The sequence below is a fragment of the Glossina fuscipes genome, unplaced genomic scaffold (assembly GCF_014805625.2).
Source record: "Glossina fuscipes isolate IAEA_lab_2018 unplaced genomic scaffold, Yale_Gfus_2 2, whole genome shotgun sequence".
NCBI classification, from domain to species: Eukaryota; Metazoa; Arthropoda; class Insecta; order Diptera; family Glossinidae; genus Glossina; species Glossina fuscipes.
Window position 1 is genome coordinate 4,537,976 of NW_023998416.1, and position 26,190 is coordinate 4,564,165.

Sequence of the window (26,190 nt, forward strand, 5' to 3'; positions counted from 1 at the left end):
GAGTATCTTCGAGAAATGCAGTGGGATGGATTACTGGAACTAGATATGAGCTGCAATAATAGCAAAACGAGCACTTAAGCAAAGCTATAAGCGACAGCTAATCCAAATACGCCGACCATTAAAGGAAAATCAACTGCAGTATGACAAACAAAAGGCATTGTAGGCTCATATTTCAAAACACGCTGTCAAATCACTCTAGCATTAAACCAGCAGACATTTCCCCCTCTAATTAGCACTTGTTGGAAAAAATGACTAATATCCGAAAAATAACATAATCATCTGTTTGAGTAATCGTTACATTTTTATGGTGACAACTAACAAGTAGTCACTTATATGAATGGATTTAAAAGAGCACTCGTATGTTCTGCACGGAATTCATACTTTGCCTAAAAGATGGAAAAAATGGGTGGCTAGTGATATACAATGAAAAAAGTGTTTTTTTTTTCATCAAACAAAACCGGTCATAACTTTCTTTTACACTTGGTATTGATTCATCACGAGTATAATGTAGATAACAATCACGTACTAAGATATTTTGTGTAGACATAGAATAAAAACTGTAGTAAAAAATGCATTCGTCTTGAACAGGAACTTTTGCCATCATTCAATACTCATACAACACTTTAAATTTTATATATATATATATATATATGTATATATATATATATGTATATATATGAGGACCGCGATAAAGGAGATTTCAACACATTAAAGCTAAACATTCCTTGTAATGAACAAAAGTTCCAGTTTCTGCCTATTGATAAAAAATTTGCAGAACGACCACATGACTATTACTTTGGAGGGAAATCGCAAAAACAATTCGTAGTGAGCATGAATACATTGAATGTATTGATGCATCTATGCATGAGCAAATCGTTTATGTGTGACATTTCAGTGTATGTTTCGTTTCGTTTCGTTTATTTGATTACTGGTTTGTTACAATGGTGAACATCTCTGAAGCCAACAAAAAAAAAAAAAAAAAAAATAGAAATCAACTGAAAGTATGAAAGGTGCAGGCAGAAGGAGAAAAAATAAAGAAATGGAATAATAGACAGGCAGACACTAGGTCCGATAAACACAAACAGAAGCTTTTTATGTGCTCTTAAAACCACTAATGTGTTAGTGCGTCTACGTAATCATGCGAAGTAAGTGTTTATGTATGGAATGCAATCCATGCTTTAACTTTTATTTATGGTTTTACATTAAGCTTAACTACATTAGTCACACATTAATGATTAGTCAACTGCGACAACTTTGACGGAAAAGGAATTGAATTACAGCAACAAACAACAAATATTTTATTGATCTTCTTTTTCCTTCGGATGCTGCGTACTATTTTCATTTACTTACTATTGCTGTTAAGTATTCAAAGGTGGATGACTAGGTTCTCTACTAAATGAAAGAAAGGCGGAAAGAACAGATCTATTGAAAAAGACATTCCGCGCTGAGAGCATTGAACAATTGTAGCCATAGGCAGAAATGAAACATTGTCTTCACGATTTGAGTATGAAAGAGTTTTTGATTTACTAAGTGTTACAAGCATTTCAATAGATACGAGATAAATGTAGTAGATATAAAGCTAGCATCGTATCTCCAAAATATTCGCTCCACATTCAAAAGAATCAGTATGACTTTGTACAAGGGGTGTGGCTTTCCGCTTACACTCATCATCTTGTAAAGGGGCAACAAAACCACAAAACGGAATGAAGTCGATTCTTCGAGCTTCATGGCAGCCGATATCAAAATAAAAATCATCAAAGGAGGCTACGATTCCAAGTTCTTTATATCTGCCGTTAAGCCCAAAAAAATCCGTCTCTTCTTAAAATAAAAAGATCATAAGAGAAGAGTACTATTCAGGTTGAACAGTGCGAGTATATAGAATATGAAAAATATTTTATTTTGTAAATATATAGCACTGTGACAGACATCTGCGTGCAATTTCACTTCATTTTCACACACTTTCACAATGTTTGCCTTTATTGAGCAAAAAGGTTGCATTAAATTTTACTTGCGAAATATAATGAGGTGAGAATTGGATCTACGCATACGACCTGAAGCCAATCGATCAATCGAACCGAATGTCGTGCAAAAGGTGGGTCAAGATCGAAAAAACCGCGCTAAGTTCGCCCAAAACTAAAAGTGTTGGTGACAGTTGTCTTCGCACCGTGGCGGCTTGCACTATGAATTCCTTCCGTCGAGCCAAATTGTTAACAAGAAATTTTATTTGAGTTTGAGGGTTGATTGAAATGAAGAAACCGGCGAAATAAATTTAGAATAATAGATACAACCATGCTTCGGTAGTAGATACAAAAATTATTTTTAAAAAATATTTATAAAATGCTACTCTGGAGCCATTCTTCTGAAGTATATTTCGTTGGAGAAGCTCTGCTGCATCTAGTACTAATCTATGCAAGTCCTTAGCTAGAAAAGTATGGCAAGGATATTAAAATTATTAATATAGTAAGTATTAAGTATAATCATTTATTAATAGTATAAACTAAGCTTAAGTTGTTGAAAATCTTTTACTTCCCTTTAAAATGTTGTTCTAGAAATAGAGATAAAACATAGGAGCGAAAAGAAAGAAAATCGTTGGAGGTACACCGTATTTCGGAAAATAAGATAAATAACGTTTAAAGTATGGAAAGTTAACTTGCGTAGAAATGCTTACCGTTAATGTGTCATCCCAGAAACGTAAAACTGTCCTTCTATGCTTTTCTTTTTGTTCTTCTTCATTCGTCATCTTCGCAGATTTTACGCTAGACAGCTTGTCGCCTTTCATCCGTTTAGCATATAATTTAGTAAGATTTTCGAAGTACCTGCGTTGAAACCACACCAACGTACGTCTTTGTAGAAATCCTTTTAAATGGACGCAAAACACTTTATAAAGGCATCCGTTAGGGTATTAGCGAAGTTAGAAAGCAACGGATAATGCATTATTTTCTTTCTTCCAGAAGACTCTGTTCTTTTTTCTTTTATTCTAGGAGACTCTGAAACCAATCTATTAACTCAATGGGAAAAAATAGATTTTCCGAAAAATCTACGATCATGTAACTGCTTGAGACTGTAGTTAATTAAGGTTGGCTACGAGACGAATACAAGTTTTTTACGTTACTACTTTATTACCGTCTACCTTTACCATCGTAAAGGCAATTAATGAACTACAATTTCGCTTTCATTGTCCTATACCAACAGTACGCTTGGGAGGGCTTAAGAGGCGTACACTTTCTTGACCAACAAACATGCAATTTTGTAGTTCAATTGTCAATGTTAATTAAGTTATGCAAACAAACATATCAACTAACCAATGTTTATTTAAAGAAAAAAAAAACAAAAAATTACATATTTTTGAACGCTTGTCTTAAAAAAAAAAAAAGAAAAAAAAAAGAACAATACATACAACGTGAACAGTTATTATGAGAGTGCAAAAGAAATCTTCGGTTTTATTTAATTGATGAAATTCTTTCATGTCTCGTAAATTTATATTGCTCAGCAACAGGTATGCATGTAATATTCATACCAATATGAATTATGGTTATGGTTAATAAGTGCACCGGCCGATAGCAGCAAACGTGTGTTGGCTTGTTTCATAAAAAACAAAAACAAAAAACAAAAAAAAAAACGAGAACAGAAAATTGTAAACACACATCTATGCATTTAGATACCATTTACGTTGGTTGAATATGATTCCTTGTTCGCATTCATGTGCCTCACTTCAAAACTGTGCCGCCACATTATTTTATAATTGTTGTGCGTGCATTCAACAACAAATTAACACAACAATGTCAAACGCACGAGAATGTCAATTTATTAATACTATGACGAGCCTTAGGATCACATAAAAAAAAGAGAACAACGAAACAAACTTCCCTCGTCTTGAAATGATTTTCGGATACCCATCATTTACTGTATGCACACTACATAAGACGAAAGAAAGTTATGTTAACCTTAGAATATGCACTTGATATCCGCGTAAAAATTGCTAAGGAACTCATCGAACGCGACCGCTTTGATACCGAGCTTTTATCAATTTCTACAAATTATTTATTGTTTTTCATTACATACGCACTGAAGCAGTTGCAGTTTTGTGCCTATAGCAATTGTGTTTTTGAGTCGATTCACTTTTCCGTCCTTACGTCCCTGATTGAATTGAAATTAAATTTTGAAATTTTATACATTTGCTTTCGTTTGAAGTTCACATTTGCTATTTGAATTTACGCTTAATCCGCTTTATCCGCAGCCATTTCCGCCATATCTAACAAAGAAAATCATCAAAATTCATAAAAATTGTTTCAAGATTCCCCAACGAAAATTGAAAGTATATTAACAAAAGAATATCGCGTTGGGCACACTTTGGACGCCAAACATAAGATTTTGACGCTCGATTTGTGTCAGCTTAACACTTTTAAAATATTGTTCGAATAATAATAAATTTTAAGGACGAAGTGCAAGGCAATAAAATGAACGACTCCCCGCCAACATTCTGCTTTTATATATTTTTTTATGCAATTTTTTTAAAATATGTCTATCGACTAACCAGGAGATATTCTTGATTTACAACTCAACCCTAGGGCGACATTTTTCAATCGATGAAAACTGCTCGTCGGAAATATTAGATAGTATATAAAAAAAGGCATAAAAGATTTACCTAGAAAAACCAAGCTTGAGTTCGTGGAAGTTGCAAAAATACTTTTCAAACGGTTTCCTCTCCTAAAAATAATGCTTATTGCAAATGCATGGTAAAAACTATTTCCTTTAAAGTATTTTCCATCGCTATATGCAAATTTTCGCCATCTTTCTGAAGGCACAAAAACTAGGTGGCGAAAGGTGTTCTGAAGGGGTTTTGACGGAATACTGGCATAATAGTGACAATGCTGGTTAAGGCAGTGCTGCTTGTATTTGTATGTTTGGGAGTCGTTATGCTCACAAAAGGGACCTATAACGCCTTTCCATGTATTACGCTCGTTCCTCTTAATTGCTTCGGTTTTTTATAGTGTTCCTTGACTGTAGTTTGGCAACGTCAGCTTTACATCGTATTCCACAGTACATACAACTAATGACTTTAAGTGATATTTCCTACCTTACCACCTAGTTACCTTCTCAGCGCTATGGCTGTTTTGCTCTTTCGATATTGCATGGTAACTACCGTTCATCACCCACCAAATCTCAGCAGCTCCTTATAACAAGCTAGCCAAAGAGCATAACGCTTCTTCACGAACAACCCAATTTTTGCACACATTTTTTAGCTGTATGACTTAAACCGTTGTGTAAAGCTCTCATTTGAACCCCAGTCTTGAAGTTTGGATGTTTCCACAGAACACCTAACGGCTTCTCTTGGAAAAATTGACAACGGTTTGTTCACATTTTTAAATTTGTAGATATTGGTATAAAATATAATCTCTTGCGACCTCAGAATTTGTTAGATTCAAAATATAACTTTATTTAACTTAGTATCGGAAATCGTCTTTCAAGGCGAACTAAGGATATTTGATGTAATATATTAAGGGGAATATGCTTGGAGCATTTTTAGGTTTCGCAAATGGAATATCAATATTAGTATACCTGTATGCTTGTGTAGCAGGCCTAAAAGCTGTAACAACAACAACAGCATAAGCAGAATACAATTTTCATTAATAACTTGCAGACACAAGCACAGGAAAAAAATGTATGCTTCTTTTACTTTTCTCTTGTCTTGCTTCTTCTTCTTCTTCTTTATCACCCCTCGCTTGCTGATCATCTCGCAATAATTATAAATTACTATAATAATTGGCGCCAAAATGGGAAATCATGTTGTTACTTGTATCTGCCAATTGCCGCAGTCACACAACCTGTATGAAGAAAAAAAGTAACCAAGCATCAGATCCACATACATAAATGAGAATCATAAATATTTATGTTTGTTTCTTAGTTTGTTTGTTTTCATTTTATATGAATTCCACACAGAAATTTTCGGCTCTTTTTCAACTCTAATTTCATTTCATACTTAATGAACGCTTATACGGTTGCAGTTGAAAGTTTTAAGATACACGCGCATGCTCATACATTATAGTCGCAATTATCATAACTACGGTATGCGCTATTATGAAAAAACTAACACACGCTTACCTGCACACATTGCATATATATACATATATACATATATACATATATACATATATATATACTTACATACTTACAATGATTATTATTTAATTAGTGTAATTACTTCAACCGCATTTCATCTGATATAATAACACTACCAACAACGGCAATAGCAATTGAAAAGAAAAAGAAAAAAAAGAGAAGAAAAACAAGAGCAAACTTCAAAGAGATGGTATGTTTACTTTCTATTCCAGTAATATCTGAATTTACCGCCTTTCAAATGCTTGATTGATAGATAGACACCGTTCGGCTCGTGGTTTCTATGCTTAATCGTCAGTGAATATCTAAAACAAATACAAAAACAACAACAACAATAACAACAATAAAAGTTTGTTTAGTTATCAACATCGTTATTTGTTGCCTTTGCCAAATTAATATTGTCACTTGAACATGCGAGGAATTTGTTAACATAATATATCTGTCATAAACATCATAATAAAATATTAAAGTTGAGTTATTAACTGATTCCAATACAACGCAAACTCAACGAACAACAAACAACATTAAAGGCGAAAAAAAAAACAAAAAAACAAAAAAAAATTAACAGGCAAGCAAACACATATCTATATATGCATTTATGTCTGCATACACACAAGCTCAGATTTATGAAGACAGATATTATAGTTTTCATCTTCAATTGGACGCTAAATGGAGATGGCAGCAGCTTTGAAAGCAACATAATGGATGTACAACACGTACATGACGTTTGGTGCTGATCTTGTTGATATTTGTAGCGAATGCTGAGAAAACAAATTTTTCGCTTTTTCGCTTCACTTACCACATTCTTAAAAATATGCAATGGTGCTGCTGCCAGAATTGTTACACTTTCGAAAGATACTTGAACGGATTAGACATACGCGTGCGCAACAAAGGGAAAAGTAATCCTTACTCGTGAGTATCGCTCATATACATATTCTGGAAACTTTTTATGCAAATTCCATTTTTTTGTAAACACTCGTCTTCTGTATCCACTTTTTAGCAAAAAGTATTCCTTTGGAATTGTGAAAATTCTGCCGAAAAGCCGATAACCTGTTTCGTATCACAAGCTGAAAATTCAATTTGTTCGAAAGTTTACAAATACCGAACACAGGCTGGGGTCCGCATTGCTTTATCAATATTTACATCATTCGATCCACTGGGAGATTTCAGTATTCTGACAAAAGGCAAATAAATGCAGTTTGATATGACATAATTCGACCACCTTCTTGGTCGCACTGCTTTGGAAGCTCACTGAAGAGGACTTCTCTAGTATTGTACTTATATTTTAGGCAATAAGCAAACACCTCTACGGTTACGAACTTCCAGCGTTTTGACATCGAAATAAATGCATATTTTTAATGCAAGTGATTAGAGCGAACGTGATCGAGGAACGAAAGCGATTGCAAGCGGCTATTTTCTATGATTGTCAAACTTTCCATAATCCATTCAAAACACGTGCATAAAATGATGGGAAAATTGGTATAATTTAAAAGGGGAAACTCTTTAAATCGGACAGTCTAACCGCCCGACAAACGATTTGTCACGCTTTCCATTTGGTTGCAGAAAACCACCAATGAATTAAAGTTGACATGACAAAGGCATTACGCATCTCAATTGGATGGGTACGTGCGATCCTAATAAACAAGATATAGTTATAAAAACCGACAGAGACCTTACGAGTAACGATGCCTTGGTGTAATGCAACTTCGTCATCTTGTCACTTATATAAAACAAAGTATTTTAAATAATTTTTATTGTAACCTCTAAACATATTATAATGGTACAAACTCATTAGAGCCACATCTACTTACCAAACACTCCTGGTTTTAAAAAGAAATTTACGCGAGAAGGAATATCTAAAGGAAATTGGATTACTTCCTTGTAGAGAAGGTAAACATACACTCAGTGTCAAAAAAAATCATCTCTAGATTCAGAATAGTGGAAATAATCTATCTGTTGTGTCGGTTAGCAGGAAAAAAAAACACACGTTACGAAAAGCGTTCCCTGCGCACCTATCCGAACAAAAAAAACATCTACAGAAAAATGGATTATCGATTGGATTGTCGAGGAAGTAAATATGCACTCGTTGCCAATAGAAATCTTATCTAGATTAAGAATATTGGAAAGAAGAAAACCCACGCTGAGTAAGCCTGCACCTAAACGCTTTAAGAAACACATTACACTGACCTCACTTGTATCGGCAAATCGAAATAATTAGCATGCATTAAACAAACAAAAAAAGGCACAACGGCGTCTTAAAAACACTTTAAGCAACTCTCGTAACAATTGGCTTATTTTGTGGCATCATCAACTTGAAAATTATATCAAAAGACGAATTTTTATATCTTAATACGAGAATAATCAGACGTCTTTCTTATGTAACTAAACGAATGTGTTTTTGCGTATATGTTGAACATTTAGCAGTCATTTCATGTCATCAGACATGTGTACCTCAGGTACCTACGTACACATAAAGAATCACCATCGATCGCATAATTGCACACTGACAAACACTCGAAAGGAATCAATCATTAAGACACGAATTTGCCAAGATTTAAACATTTCAACATTATAAACATGACATTCGAACAATGTTGACATATTTGGCGTTCCAGGGTAATGTCAGCAACAGAAAAGAAATGAGAAAAGAGGAGAAACAGCGAAAAAAAAAAAAACATTTAAAACAAAAATTTTCTTTTACTAAACGTATTCCTTTATATATATATATATATATATCTGACCGCAAACTGTTAAGCAGTGACTGGTTGTCAAAAAATCAAACATTTTTACGTTGATTTGTTTGGGCATAATAATCTTTTTGCTGCTGTTTTTCTTTTTGGCTTTCAATGTCTGAATATCTTCCGCGCGGCTAAGTTGAAGGCAATTGATGGTCATAAGCAGAAGAGTTTACTTTGTTTGTGCTTTTAACCGAAGAATCGTAACAATTTTGATCCAATTTGATAACGATGACATGATGAGAAAATAATCATCATAAAGATGAGTAGGTAGATAGGTCTTCGTACGTGTGTCTCTTACGAGCAATAATGATATAATTAGCTATATGTAAACATGAATATAATTTTTCTTTTTTAATTTCAAAAATATATCAAAAATTTATCACCATTGTAATCTTGTAAGGAGAGCAAATTGCCTACGGTAAACACATCTTCTAAATAATATAATAATAACGTGAAAAATACTTAGCATTTAGACGATCAGAGGATTATAATGAGAAATTATTGCAAGTGGGTAAAAAGCTTTCAACTATATTTCTGAAAGAGTATCTAATAAGCCTAGTGGGTATAGAAAGATTGGTCTTGGGTATGCGGGACTAACCGAATCAATTTACTTACAAGCATCCTTCTGCTTCCCAAATCAATTATGTCATATCTCTGGTGTAAAATATCGAGCCTTCGTTCAAACCTTGTTCTTCATTTTAGCCTCTTTACGTTGACATTATTTAGATCGACTGGGGCAACCATTCCACTCAATCATTTATACATACGAGATGAATTATAACGAGAAATTTATCGAATGCTCGTCATTTTATAAAACTAGAAGTAAGTGAGCGACATATGAAAGCCGCTGATTATTACATGCGAATTTTCAACGAAAAATGACGATCGCATCAATGTTAGGAAAGAATTTTAAATTTCCCCAATGAAATTTCTTCCTTGAATTCCTCCCTTGCTAGTGCTGTTCATACGTAACTCTTTTTAAAGACTATATTTGAACATTTCTTAGACGCGCAGTACGGGTTGCTTATTGCCAAGACAGACTGAAGGAGTTGAACGTCTCCAACCTTTTCTTTTAGAAATTTGTGAGGACCAGAATCAGTTCATGTTTTGACCCCCATTTATTTATTTCCATACCGCTGTGGAGCAAGCGTAAGTATGGTATAATTACCTTCCCACACTCTTACTGTGCTAATTAAAGGTGGACAGATTTTTTTTTTTAAGTTTTTGCGAAAGCAAATGAGATATGAAATCGTTTGGTCATGCCAGCCGATATGCAGACAGATGTCAACTCGCTTTGTTAAGTTAATTTCTATCTGAACATACTTCTTACTGTGATCGTTGTGTTAGCAGGTGTGTTCGTTCGTGAGACAACAACTAAGAACAGCTACCGAAGGTAATTATTTTGAGAACGACTCAGGCAACAAGTTTCACCGAAAGAGATTCACAGAAAGATTGGACTAAGGGTGCACTTGCAAATTGGATCAGTTGGACAGGAAGATAGTGTAACAGGACAGTTATATTACAACCGTATAGGCCTCCACTGTAGTGCCCACCAAGTACCGAAAAATTCTTCTTGTATGAACTGTGAATCGCAATTTGTCGCAGTAAATATCTCAGAATAATTGACTTAATGAAAGGTAAATTGCGATTAATCCGATTACTCCGCGTAGAGATGAGTTTCAAGCTCTCTCTCTTTTTTTCCCCATCTTATGAAGGATACTAGGACATGATGTCATAATTCCATATTGGTTTCACACTTTTAATGCCATTAAAACATGTAGCAAAAGGAATGATAAAATTAATACGAGTTACTTGGTTGGAGTAAACTCATAAGAGAAAAATTTCCATATTAAATTATTACTCTTTCCCTCTTTATAGTAATTAACAAACATTCTGACTATTGCCCACAAAGAATTAAAAAAACATTTTCACCGGCAAGGTGTCAGGCAAATATATGCGAACGTACTCTTGCTGATGTAAATTAAGTTCTTAGTAGTTCATGAACTTATTAGCAGCTTCCTGTTAATATTGCCACCGAAGTACACCAAACACAGGATAAAACAGCATTCAATGCTGCAGCGATGAAAAGCACATATGTGAATAAAAACATTGATTTCCTCTTAAGGAGGCCATCTCACATCTCGTTGCTTTAGATTATTCCTGATATAGTTGCTACCAGAATACATATGTATATATTCGCATGAAATATGTATGCAGTATCACCCTGGACCCCCTCAAAATGTTTTCTTATTAAGCTTGTGATAAAGTGCAAAGAATATTTAAAACCTAAACTTTATTAAATTGCAAAGATAAAGAAGCATACAATGAGAAGATACATGCGACTTTTTATCACAATTCAATTTATAGTAGAGTTTTTAATTAGTAGAAACAACAGCTTGTTCAATCGCTCCAATAGGATAGGCGTTTAGTTGTCCTTTACAAAGCACAATTTTTCAAACGCTACCTTCTAAAGGTGAAAGCAAATATATCAGTATTCGATTTCTTTGCGGATGAGTGTAACACTGAGCGTTGATCCAGTAAAGGATTGCAATATGCCAAAAAATTAGTGGATCTTCTACAACAATTCATAGATACTTTCTCCATATATTAGTAATTAATATGCAATCACTTATCAAGTCCATGTCAACTTCTTCAACCCTATCTTTGCTATCTATCCCGGTCTTTAGGTGCAATGATCACTTTTATTGCGAATCAGAACTAAAACGAGAAGCTTAACAGAATGCTTTTCGACATATTACTTAGCCGTCTCGTTTACATCACCCTAAAAAATCTGTTATTCCATTAATTATCTCTTAGTTGCTACCCTCTAAGGGGGAAAAAAAAAGTCGAATTTTTGTTTGCTACGGGCGGAAAATGGAAAAATTCATTTCAAATACTTTTTGTTCTAAGTGAAATAAATCGATCGAATCACTGATTACCTTTCGATTCGCGGACATTCGATCCAAATATATGTATTATTCGATCAGCTACTTAGAATCTCAAAGCGAAATTTATCGAGCGGGCGGAATACATTGAAACACATGCCATTACTTGTTTCTTTCAACTTTGCAGAAAGCAAATAAAATATCGGGTGCTTGGAGCTTTAGTCCGGTTTATTATTATTATTATTATTATTATTAATTTCGCCAGAGAAATAAATTCTAAGACTAAACTCTTAAAAGCACTAGCATCTAAGGCTATCGGTTTTTATTAAAAACTCTACCGCACTTGAGATTCGAACCCACGACCATTGACTTGCTAGTCGAGACTCTTGCCTACTCGGCCACTCAGGCGGATAGTCCGGTTTAAAATTAGCACTGGTTCTGTTCCTGTAGATTATTATTTTTCGGATATTTTTTCTATATAAATAAATCACATTTGATATGAAAATTTATAAAAACACGCTTTGTTTTAAAAATGCATTCAAATTCAAGCAAAGTTTCCGAGTCTTAAAAAAGGAGGAGTGTTTTTCTAACGTGTATCCCTACATCGCAAAGCTATTGTTGACCCGGAAGCGGTCATTCACAAGCTGAGTTTGGGCCTTTGACGCACTTACCCTCTTTCACCAGCAGACTGGCTTATAAACCATCGCATTCAGTGTCGGGCTCGTTCCATCGACTACGTGTATGAACTCTTTTTCTTTGAGCATTAGAGAGGAACAAGCGCATTCGTTTCACATATTTTTGGCTCCTACTTGGCAGTTTCTCCACAAATTCGCGCATTCAACTTTTCTTTCACTAAATAATAACATGTACGTATGCTTTTTCTTAATTGCTGCCATCTACTCGATAAAAGACCGATAACTTTGGTTTTCTTTCCTCATACAAGATCAAGCATCAGTTGAACTTGCACTTGTGGTTGTTTCGGCTTCAATCGATCACATATGAAAATGAATGTTGATATAAGAGAAAGAAAAAAAGGACAAATAAAAAGTGATGAACCACTCTAATGTAAGAAATATACGAAAGAGATATTGATAATATGAATGTAGATTTCATTTCATTTGTCTTTTTGGCTGGCGAGTATTTAGTTTTCTTCTGTTATGTTTATACAACATGCTGCTGCAACATGAACATTTGCATCATCTTATGTAATCTAAATAGAAATGTTAAGTTTGCACTCGTATCAATGAATTCGATCGTACGGCGATCATGTAATCCCCTCGCAAAATCAATACGAGTTCTGTATAAATTATAACTTGCTTTAGTACTATACGCATATACGCACATACGTTCCCGTACATATATAATGTATACTTGGTGTTCGCGGTTCAAGTTTCAACTTGCTGTACATGCCCATTTCGGTGGGCATATATATATATATATATATACAAGAATAAGGAATTCTTCCTTTTTTTTTTTGTTTTTGTTCTTTCTCGTTTTTACCTTTACTTAGAGTAGAATTCGTTTTGTTAGTTTGTGGTAAAACTGAAGTGATTAATGAGTGTTTCTGCATAACATGCAGCATTGTCTCGTGAAATGGTAGCATACGATGGCAGCTATCATGTTGTGTTTGCTGACAGTCGTACCATCATTTGAACATGTTACAATTTAATGAATTACATATGAATATGTAATGATATCAATATCCACAAAGTCAGAGTTCGAATATGGGCTTTTGATGTACTACTTAAGATGTATATGTATTTGTGTTTTTCTTTATGCTTGCGTTGTGCTTGCGTTTGTGTTTTTTTTTTTATGTATGCAGTGATTTACGATATTTCAAATCAAGTAATAATTATAGGAAAAAATATAAACTTTAACAAAATATATTATAGCTTGAGATTTTCAATGTTCGCTAACATCCTTTAACTGCGGACGCATTGGAGAATTGGTTAACTAAGTGGTGGTGGTATTGAAGGTATAAAAATTGTTCATTATTTATGCAAAAATGCATTCGAATTTTACGTTTTGTTGCTTTTGTAAATTGGTCGTGTGCCTTTACTTATATAGATCACTATCCGAGTAAGAGAGCCATCGAGAGAGAGAGAGAGAGAGAGAGAGAGAGAGACGGATAGTATATATACATATATATTTGTGTGTGTTACGGAGTGAAGTATAGAACGCTTTCATTGTGCATTGGAATCTTGTCAGGCTCTTTTGGTATTTATGTTTGCTCACGCGTATTCACCAATGTCATGCATAGTAATGTTTTCTGCATGTCATTGTTCAGGAATATAAAAAGATCCTCCTGTTAATGTATGCGTTTTGTGCATTGTATTTTGTGTATATATATATATATATGGCAGCTCTGTGAAGCGTGACTTAAGTTGTGAAATAATGACGTTGTTGTACACCTTCGAACAAATTGTTTGATACCTTAAGCGAACGTATAACTATTCCGTGAGTATGTCAGTTAGTCTATCTATTCGACAATTCCAATCCATAAGTATGTCCGTCCTGTCTTTTATGCTTAATTGCATGATGTGATTAAGTTGTAAATCACAGCTTGGCTGCCTATCAATGTCCACAGCGGCCACAATATTACCGAACCATATATGTGATTCTCACGAACTCAATTAAATTTTTCTAAATCAAGTGATCTCTCGGTGCAAGTTCATAAAACTCATTGGAACCATAATGCATTGTCATAAAACTGGCATCAACGCAATGATGTACACGCATCACATTAAAGTATGAAATGACAATTAATATTAATGACGGAATCGTTTAAATTCAATATGGCAGACTGTACATCTTCACTACCTATGCGCGGTTAAACGTTCGCCTATCTATCATCATTATTTATTGCCACAGCATTTCTATAATTTATATAAAATTTCATTTTCTTTTGTCTTTTTTTTTTTTTTTGTTTTCTATTTCAGCTTTTGTGGATACAGTAAAGAGAATTTAATAGAGTTACTCATTGTAAACATTGCATAGTTTTGGGCCCATATAGATTATGGGCATATCTGAGGAAGTCAAGCTGGACGAGTTACCACAAGAAGCCAAATTAGCTCATCAGGATGCTATTCCTGACCGTTCGGCCTCCTGCACTGTTACCGCTGTCGGTTGTGCCCCAAGCGGTGGTACAAACAGTCCAATCTCCGATGCAAACAGCGACGGTGAATTAGATGATTACGCTCCGAAACGTAAACAACGTCGCTATCGTACAACATTTACCAGCTTTCAGTTAGAGGAATTGGAAAAAGCGTTCTCGCGCACTCACTATCCTGATGTTTTCACACGGTAAGCTTTTCTACCTTTCATTATAACTTCTCTTTAGATGACTGATTATTAAAAAAAATAAATAAATAAATAAATAATAATTTATATTCGCCTTTAATACTTACCACTACCAATCAATAAATTGTGGTGGTTCGTCGGAGAATTGTGTTTTGAGGTTAATCTAAACAGCTCCCGGTGCCGGAATATATATAGTTTCGTGATTATGCAAGGGCGAGTAAGCCCATTTTCTAAACTGACATACGATCGTCAGTTAAAAATCGTAAACCCAGCTTTTGATCTGTTTATTTTCTTCATCAAGGAGCAATAGAGAAATGGACGGGGATTTCTAAATCGATGCAAACTCTTATTGGTGTAGCATATACAGGTTTTTTAGGATCCCTAGAGCGTATTTCCGGGATTATAAACACTCAGATTCGTCTATTCGTTTAAGAAGACCATTTTTAACGAAAATCTATTTGTTAATGCTTTCGATAGCTTATCGTACTTCTAAAGGGAGGATATTTTTCGCCACAACAAGGCGACATTTTTATAGAATCTCGAATATTTTTAACTTCCGCAAAAAATATTTTAAACCATTCGCATAAACTTCTTTGAAACCAACAATAACGACGTATTGGAAATCCAAAAGATTGCTTTTAACATTTCATCTAATAATAAAACCAACGTCTGCAAGCGATGCGACTATATTTTCAAGAAATCCGAAGAGAAAAAGTTGTAAGGGGTAATAAAAGTTTAGCATATGAAGGGAAATTTACCAATTAATTGCTGAATGCTGCTCACAAACCACATTTAGCCCTCTTCGAGCACTATCTGTCCCCAACTCGCAGCACATTCTTTGCATTTAAAGAATTTATTAAGACTTTGGATAATTAATTTGAGGATCTGCGAGAAAATCAATTCAAGGACGAAATACATGGATATGTTAAAGCAAATGACTACTAAAGGAAAATCTATTAAGCTTATATTGCTCGTGCAGATTGTCTTTGACAGAAGAAGAAGAAGAAGAAGAAGAAAGTAGTCAACAACTATCAATAATTACTAACATGTGAACAAACTAAGCACACTCCCATTTATAAGTTCAGAAAAATTCATAATTTTTCTTCTTGAGACAACGCATAATGATCGTTAATATTCACATTTTGTTGAACATAATCAACTAAACCTACATGTGTGAAGACTTTTCATTGTATTTCATTACTTCCTTTAGCCGCGTATAAATTGTATGCACGTCGTTGAACGCTAAATCTTGTTTTTTTTTTTTTTTTTTTTCGACATACATGTGTATATGCATATAATTTCTGTAATTTTTATAATGAATAATCATGTTTTCTATAATTGAATTTATTTTTAATAAAGTTTACAGGTCGTGATTGAGCATAGCCTGCCATCAGAAACATCCACTGACTGCTTAAAAGTTAAAGGCATCGTCAACACTGATTTAATACTGATTGGTAGCTATGTTGTTATACAAGTTTATATAAATATTTTTACGCTTCCTTCAGTGGCGTACGAACAGTTAAAATAATCGGGACTTAAAATTTCGAAAATTTCATCCAATTTTCTTAAATTTCATCATCACTTATCCCATCCACTTTACTATCAGATGATGAAAAATATATTGAATCATTTCGTTGATAGCTTTATAGGCGCAATTTAATGTAATGCGCAAAAATATTTAATTGACTTTTATGATGTATTACGCCTTTCTTATTCACTTTTTCACGCCCACTATTGCAACAATTTAAATACGTTTGGGGATTATTCAGTTTGTTTATAGTAAAAGAGTACGGCTTGTTACTGCGTAAATGCAAAATACACTGTGACGTGATAATATGCTGCTTTCAAGTTAAAACAGTTTCATTTAATTTACCCATTAGGAGAACAAAGCAACTAACGAGGCAAAGTTACATAAACTTAATTTGATGTTTCGCGTTTTATACTCCATAAAAGTGGTCAAGAAACACTTCGAACGTCAATCTGACGGTGTGCAAATGATAGCGTTTTTATACACCTCACTTCGTACGCTTTATTGAGTATCGTCGCAATTTTTTCTAAATACATTATCAACTTTCGATCAAGTCTGACTTTGCTTTTTCGATTATGACCCTTACACATGTAAAATGTTTTACATGCGCAGCAAGCGAGCAGGAAAGTGCCTCTTTAACCATTTTTCATGATTTCATCATACTTAAGTATACATATTTTCACCGCAAGCAATACTGGTTTATATCGCATTTTATCTCGCATTAACGTGTAACTATGCCGTCGGCCTTTTAACTGAATATATCAGTACAACCAATCATAATTGTATTGATTTAAAAAAAAAAAAAAAAAAAAAATGTTCAATTTTCAGCTCTTCTCTTCCGAACGTTTACTTATCTAAAATTTGTTGTTGTTATTGTTGGCACGATTGAAATAGATACAAGATAAGTTGAGTTTAATTTTATGTTACTCTTCCTTTAGTATTTACCAAAGATAAATTTGCATAACTTCGCATAGGTATTCTGTTATTTGTTTTAATTACCACCGATTTAATATTGGCCGCCTAGTGAGGGCTCTTTATTATTAAATACTTTCTTAATTGTAGTCAATTAAATGATCGGAACATTCAATATATGCTTTGGGTCCTTGGGGATATTTGGCCTATTGTTGGCCCATTTGCAAAAAGAGCCACACTTCTTCGAAATTGGAGAAGGCACTTATAGACATTTGCTTTAATCTTTAGATTAATATCCGCTACAGATGGTAAACTACAGTTTTTACTTATTATGTTTCTAACTTTTCCTCGATTGCCTTTGCCATACAGCAGCAAACATCTTCATGCTGAAAAACAAGTAAAAAGATTATAGAGGGCCATGGCTCACCTTTAAATACTTTAACCCGCAACGCTTGTTCACATTACAACTTTTCAAAATGAGACGTTAGATGGGAATTAGTCCAAAAAATGATCCAACACGAACGCAATAGCGTTTGTCCTTGAGCCACGAAACGTCGGTGTCCCAATTGCACCAAAATATCTCAAAAATTAGAATGTGTAGGTTGAAGACGGATAGATGGACAAACGAGTTCATATAATATATAAGACAAACTTATACAATGTATAAGACAAGCTTACGTAATAGGTAAGATAAACTTATATAACAGATACAATGAAAAACGCGTCTATCCTAAATCCTTCTACGTGTTGTATAGATCACCACTAACGTAGGGTATAGCTACTCTATAATACCTTTCGGCACTTCACAGCTGGAAATAATTAACTGTCATCGGTAATGGCCACTATAGGTTTTGTAACTATAGGTTTTGTAAGCTCGTAATACACAGCTCGTAATATATTCAGCCGACTACACGAATAAGGATCCGTCGATATTCGCCTTTTTGTCGATATTAGGGTTTCACCGGACTGGCTTCATGGTTTGTGCTTTCGATAGTCCACGTCTCTTCAGTAGCGCTTTCGTTAGGAGTTAAATGGAAAACGTAGCACAGCCTTCAAATGGGTTTTTTTGGCATGCAAATCGCGCTGAGCTGCGAAAAAATCAGAGTTATACACACTTCATCGAAATAACTCACACCATCACCTAAAGTTTAAATATATTACTTTTATCCGCCGTAGGCGAAGTATAAATCACTAAATCAGTACAATATACTACTAGTCATAGCACCTTTCAAAAAATGTTTGGAATACATGGGCACACCTATTGTTTGTATTTTTGCGAAAACCACATATTTGATAAAGTGAATGAACATCAAAATTACTTAAAGGCGCCGTAAAATATGGACGCACTGTACAGCTCACAAAAGTTGCGTGGTAACGATTGCAAATGGAAACCCATCACGTGAGATAATTAAGAATGTCATAGGGAGTTCGTAACTGCGGTTACCTCATGTGTTCGTTGTGAGAGGGGGCAAACGAACTCCCTTTCCCATTTGCCCATTTCTATTCGTTCAGAGGGAAATGCAGGATGGTTGGTGCTCTACACGCTCGATATGCAGTCATTTTTTCTTAAGAGTAGTTTTAAAGAGAATTCAAAATGGCCAGATTACGCACGCTGCCCTAACAATGCATTTTTTATAGAGTGTTGGGACTCAGTCACTTTGTATAATTTGCTTAAGTCAAGTTCTTCGTACGTTGAGTGAATTAATTCTTACCTCGCTGACTACCGCAACACAGAGAAGGGCTGAGCAACGTTTGCATTAGCCTTTTACACAATTCTCGATATGCTTCTTTTTACAATTCATCATACATAGAAAATATTATGCATATAAATTTTACGCAGCCAATGACAGTATACACAGAAGGAATATGTTGCTCTAATATGTTACAAAACTATATGAACAGCAAGCATGTTGATTATATGTCAAAAATAAATATGTTACTCTCCTATATATTAGATGTATGTACGTGTATGTTTTGCATAAAAAAATGTATGTAGAGAAGGATAAGATCATAGAGATATATACTTAGCTTGGCTAGAAACATTTTGTTGTAGCGGAGCCTAGAAAAGGAAGAAACCAGAAGAAGAAATTTTAGGCCAAGGAAGAAGATAGAGAGAAGATATTTTGGGTTGCAATGAATATTAAAGAGTTTATAACCACGGAAAACAAAATAAAATATGATTTAAAAAAAAAAAAATAGAAATTAAAGATGACTTCAGAAGATTCACGCATTGAATTCGAACTTTGAAAGAAATATTTCTCATAACAGAGATTATACATACAATATATACTCGTATATAAAAATACACGTATATAAAGAAAAACTTTGCTCACAAAAAACTTGAACGTTTTTATGAATAACTCAAAGTGTAACTTGCAAAGTAATTTCACAGTCTGTGCGCATTTGAATGGGACTAATTTATATGAATTAACATGAATTTCTTAAAGAAAAACAATAAATTAAACTTTTATGCTGTTAGCTTTTTTACGATGCCAGTAAACGAGCGTCAACAGCAACTAATGTAATACATTAATAAAAATTTTATATTCAACAATGATTGGTAGTGATATACTAATATTTTTATATAATTTGTAACGAACCATAAGTCCATAAGTCCATTAATTTATTTATTTACTACTAACCGTTAGAAATGTTCAGAAAATAAAACTTGAGCTAGAATGATTTTGGGCATATTTGCTCTTAGATATAAATTCCACAAACTATTACTTTTGAAAACCATCCAATATGTTGTTGTTAGGATTCATTAACATATCGGCAATTAAGAGAGACTTAAGCAACTATTACATTTAGTTTAGATGGTGAGTAACCAAGATTCGCCCTAAAGCAATATTTTCTGACTTGTTTTCATTTATTAAGACATTGAATGGGTTTTCCGTTGTTATTCACCTTTCTACTCTTCGGCCTAGCGATTTCAATTTTTATTATCTTTTAGTTAGTAAATTAGTCTTGTTTTTTGCTCTGAATTTTATTTATTTTTTTTTTTCCTTTTAATTTTAACTGCTGTTGATTTTTTGTTTTATTTTAATGGCATTTTTACAAACCAATTATAGTTTATTTATTATTCCAGTTTGTATTGTTTGTTTTTTATTTTTATTTTTTATTTTTTTTTTTTGCGCTTATTTATAATAAACGCGGCCAAGATTTATTGATATAATTAATGTTCAATTAATAAAGCATTCGTTTGTTTTCTTAAAGTATGTACGTATGTCGCAAATAACGGAGCATTTGATTAAATTACTTGACCTATGGCAAAAGATATATATACTCATTTTCTCAAACTGCTTGCAAAAGTCAGAAAATTGACTTTCGAGAGATAAGCTCAGCGTATGATTAAAAATTAAAATGAATTGTTCTCGCTATTGGTGAGAAAGAGAGATTGAAAATAGGCCAAATCGCTCAAAGGATACGACAACAGTACAACATGATCTGAGACTAGTTCTCTCTTCAAAAAATAAAAACAATATCGTTTTTTATTCGTTACTCATGAACTACAACAATTACAAAGATGAATATTTGTACGTACCCTCTATGGATGATCCTGCAGCACCTGTACAAGAATTGAAGAAATTGACCACGAAGTTGCACGAAGTTATAAGTGACTTTTTCACTATTTTGATGTTTTCTACTTATTACTCTTAAGATAAACGAGACAAAATGTTGAAAATTATTTTACACATTCCTCACCCGTAAAATATGTAGTCTGTCTAGAAAGGTATTAGTTCCATAATATGTAAGGTGGATCCTACGGCGTGGAAGATTCATTACCTCTTAGCACCGATATCGATTGGCTATCAAATAAAAGAACTTGAAGAGTAGAATTCGACAAGCTAAGTGCGTTAATTCGAAATTAAATATCGCAGGCGTCACGACGATATACGATTTATACCGGGGATGGGTATAAAAGGTTCGTTTCCGGCCAAAGACAATTTTCTTGCTTGTTTTAATAATCATTATCATATTGTGAATATCAAAAGATTCGTTTCAAGTTGATTGCAATTTTTTCCATTTTAATGCTAGTGCAACAAATTAAATTAAAAACCGGCCGATTATTAATTTTATATATTTCCTTTTTTACATATATATATATATATAAACTTTTATGTCCAAATAAGCATTAAACGGGGTAATGAGTTAATAAAAAAAAATCAAAGTACAATTGTAATTGAAAGCAGCTATAAAGCTATCTACACTTATAGTTTCTTTTATCTATCTATAAGCATTTGCTTCGATATAACATATATAAACACATGAATGATTCAATTAATTGCGTTTGCTTGCTTTAATATCCGTTTTTCTTTTTTTTCCCCCTTTATTTTCTCATTTTTTTATTGCAGAGAAGAGCTGGCCATGAAAATTGGTTTAACTGAGGCACGCATACAAGTAAGTCAGACTATGTTAAGTAAACTTCAGATTAACTTAAATTGCGACGGACAACTTAAGTTAGGAATAGATGATAAATGATTGTCTTAAGAAGTCATGCAGTAAAAGTTTCTTATAACCGTAAGCCACACTATGTGTATTTATTGGATTGCAATTAAATTGGAAGAGTTTTTCAGTCACTTAGTAAGACTAGCTTACTAGAATTAGCATTAGATTGAATGTTACTTAATAAAGATCAATATGATGGTATGATGGTGTAAGTGCTCGAAACAGGTTGGAAGGAAAAGGAAAAGGAAATCTCATATTTTTATTTCTTACAGTTGTGGTGAAAATCTATCTTTGACCAAAGAACGATTTTATCCGCAAGTTCTTCTGTGTAGCGAATTGTTTTGTAAGATTGGATGGATTGTTTTAGCCCCACTTTTGTATTGAAAAATTGCAATTTAGGGCTATGAACTGAAATTCAAAGATGATTGATGTAAAAACAGCAGGTCCTTTGAAAAAACGGTGAATTTCCGAGTGAAACGCAAATTATATATTTATTCATCGAAATCGGAGGGTAGTGACCCCCCCCCCCCCCCCCCCCTCCTTCCCCTCTTCCCTTAAATGCACCTGCGTCAACATTATTTCAGTCGCCTATTCCATTTCTAAATTCCTGAAATCGCCCGATAGCTCCTTTAGCTTCTATTAACTCAAGACGATTAGTACAGATTAGTTCATTCAATTGTAGAAAAAGAAAACACACACTAGAGGTCGTTGGAAGCGTGAATAAGCTGCAAGTGGAACAATATTAGCAAGATTCTTGTTAAAACATGATGATTAAGCAGTAAGCGAAGGTGTCTTCTCGTGATGTGAAAGTCAGGAAATATTTTTTCAGGTAACTGGATATTTTTTATGAACTGGACCAAGGCAGGTTGAAGACGTAGACAATATTCTTTGTTAACTAGTTTAAGCTGTGGAAAACGGTCCTTACGAAACGCAAAATGATAATGAAAGTAAACATTTAATTTCATGACTTTAATTTTCAATAATGAGATGAGCGCATCTTAGCAAGTCGATTAACGGTGAACGCCATTTGCAGCAACGAGGCAGATGAGAAAGAAAATAAATGCATTGTCGCAAGAGAAAGTCCGCGAAAAAGGAAAAATGCCTTTTCGAAGGGCTTCAAAGTAAATTATGAGATAGTTTTCCAAAAAATTAGTTGTTTATAGGTTTATAGAACACCCAGTCTTTAGCGAAGTAACAAAACGTCATGTGGCCTCAACAACGACAAGCCATTCCCAATGCTGCTAAATGACTGGCTTTGCAAATACTCAAAATATCAAATTGAAATAAAGCTGTGTTTAGCCAGGCAGCGACTTCTCTTTATTTTAGCATGTGAGCAACAAAATACTTCAGCGATGATTACGAACGCCGGAGAAGACGTTCGATTCATTTACAATCTCTCAATGATTGGATTTAACTTGTTCGAAAATGTATTACTAGAGTGAAAATGAATGTACTAAAAGATAGGTGGCATTCAACAAAGAGGGAAAAGGCCCGGAATGACACACATAAAGTGATTACTTCCAGTATACGCAGGGAAACGGGCAATATGAACTGTTTCAAAATATTCAAACAATTGAACTCATTCTCTATTTTCAATAACTAATGCGATTGAAGGGTAAACGTCCACAATCGTTCAATAAATAAAGCATCGTCTTCGATCACGGCAATGCCAAATCGAAAATATGTTTAATGCCCAGCCCAAAAGGGAAAGCTGCTTTTCTGGGAAGTTTTGATCTCAACCGATTTCAACCATTTTCAATAGCGTTCGTCTTTAGACTCAAACACGTCGTTTTATCAAATTTCATTAAAATATCTCATAAATTTCGGCATGTTGGTTGAACGCTTCAGCACAATAAAACAAGAGGGACTAATGGACAGATGGACAGACAAGCTTAAACCAATTCAGGGTAACTTTCATAATAGGTGGATCTATCTCAAGTTCTTCTGGGTGTTGCATACATTCGCATAAGCTTAATATATCCTTATGGCACAAACCCATTATTAGGACTTTGATGAAAAAACACCAAGAGGTTTTTTGCCTTGACAGATTCGGTTTTTATTTTAAGATCGGAGTCATTCCTTTTCGAACATTTTCTTCAAACCTTAGTAAACACTTTTCTAATTCTAATTTTATTCTTAGGAGTTTTAAAAATACTGGGAATGCACAAAGGAATAAGCGCGTATCTTACTTTGCAACTAATTTGCAATTAAATCTCGAATTTTTCAAGTAGTGAAAACCAATTTTCGGTTCTAATTAGTCCTTCTTTACTTCTTTGACGAACCATGACATTTAACAAAGGCGTTTATACGGTAGCATTATATCATTTCATAAGTCATTTATCAAGCGCATTAACCGTAGTTATAACTAATGTATGTTTATGCTTGGTTTAGAAAAGTAAATTTCCGAAAATATGAAGGGAAATAAAAAAAATTGCCACAGAATTCTTGATATTCTTTTTTCTTTTTAAACTAACATGGCTGTAAGCCTTAAGCTCAGAAAAAAAAACGAAAAAAAATTTAGTTATTGCGGTTACTAATGTTACTAATGATTTTGTGCGGTAGTAAATGTACTCAACACTAATTAGTTAAGCTGGCAGATACATGATGAAAAAGCCAAGTCAAAACTAACACCAAAGAAATACATGAGCAACGAATTTAGAAAAAAAGATAAGAAAAAGCGAAAAGAAAAACAAAAACAAAAAAGATAAATCAGATATCAGTTGAATTCGTGGAAAGTAATTAAATAACAATTTAATTTAAAATCAAAGAAATCAAATCGCGCGAATAACTTTAAAACAAAGAAAAAAAAAAAAAACAAAAAAAAAACAAATAAATGAATGAAATGCACAGATGTGTAGACACCATACAGAGCAAGGCTTCAAGTTAAGTAATGTTCAAGTTAATAATGTTCAAATGTTCATTTCATCGACAAAAAACAAAGTTGTGAAAACAGTAGCCTGATAGTAGCTTTTAAGAGTAAAGAAATATATATGTATGTCCCTGATGATTTTAGTAAGAAACCGATAGCATTTAAATTTTATTTTTATTATTTTCTTCCTTTGCCTTGGTTCGTTTAAGGTTTGGTTTCAAAATCGTCGCGCTAAATGGAGAAAACAAGAGAAAGTGGGTCCGCAATCGCATCCTTATAATCCGTATTTACCTAGCGGGCCGGGAGCTATTCAAACAGTGGTTAGTTCGACATTGCCACCAAATCCGTTTACTCATTTGGGTTTTGCCAACTTACGCAAATCATTTGAGGCCCCCGCCAATTTAGCCGCATTTCGTTATCCCCATTTATCCGGAGCTCCTCATCTTTTACCCACGGGATATTTTAATCAATTTCAAAGGTATTCCTTTAAGAAAAAAAATCGTTATATATATTTTTGTTTGTATTTCGCTCATAGCATTCGATTTTTTTAATAGAGCTCCACCGCATATGCTACCGCCGGCTATGGCGTCCATGTATTCGCCGTCGACGTCATTTCAATCGCTTCTGGCCAATATGACGGCAGTCCCACGTCCACCATCTGTGGCAGCTAAGCCTCCAATTTTGATTAGTTCGCCCGATTTACATTCGCCCAATCACTTGATTGGCTCACCTCCTACGTCGCCGGCTTCAGTTTCTTCACAATCGGGTTCTGCGGGAGCAACGTCACAATCCTTACCGCCGGTATCGCAAATTCCATCAATTTCTTCGCAAGCCGCAGCCGTAAGCTTATCATTGGCTCATCAAACACTTCCGGCGGCGATGAACGCTCCGCCCCACAATGTGCCACAGGCTCCTGTCATTTTACCATCCCATCATTCGCCCCAACAACCGGTTTCATCAACACCGACCGGAAGTAATGTTCGCTCTAGTACCCCACCTGAAGATCGCCGCACTTCGTCTATCGCTGCTTTACGCCTTAAAGCTCGGGAACACGAACTCAAACTGGAATTGCTGCGTCAAAACGGTCACAACGATGTGCTCAGCTAATAGTCACTTAATCAACCAATAATTACAACTAACTAACTAAGACCACAATTACTGTTATTCGCAAAGAGGTGCTTGATCACTTTGCCCATTAAAACTTTTTAAAAAAATTTTAAAAAAAAAAAAAAAAAAAAAAAAAAAAAACGCCAATTAAAGCCAGAGTAAATTAAATGTACTTAACATCAATTAATTCATGGCATCTGCATGCAACTATGTACGGTATACGCGCCTATCATATACGGTTACGACGCATTTATTAACATCATAATTACGTTGTTTCGCAATGTT

General features: G+C 34.2%; 1 protein-coding gene across 2 annotated transcripts in view; it reads left to right on the plus strand.

Annotated features, from left to right (window-relative positions):
- Positions 1-25,957, plus strand: part of LOC119634087 (homeobox protein aristaless) — a 42,983-nt gene extending 17,026 nt beyond the window's left edge. Inside the window, exons 1-5 of one of the 2 annotated variants that reach the window (XM_038028025.1) lie at positions 12,329-12,606; positions 14,680-15,043; positions 21,836-21,881; positions 25,008-25,276; positions 25,353-25,957. In XM_038028025.1, coding sequence (XP_037883953.1) covers positions 14,757-15,043; positions 21,836-21,881; positions 25,008-25,276; positions 25,353-25,905 — 1,155 coding nt within the window. In that variant the 5' untranslated portion in view covers positions 12,329-12,606; positions 14,680-14,756 and the 3' untranslated portion in view covers positions 25,906-25,957. Of the gene's footprint in view, positions 1-12,328; positions 12,607-14,679; positions 15,044-21,835; positions 21,882-25,007; positions 25,277-25,352 lie in introns of those variants that run through there. The other variant, XM_038028024.1, reaches the window with a different exon arrangement.
- The last annotated feature ends 233 nt before the right edge of the window (positions 25,958-26,190 follow it).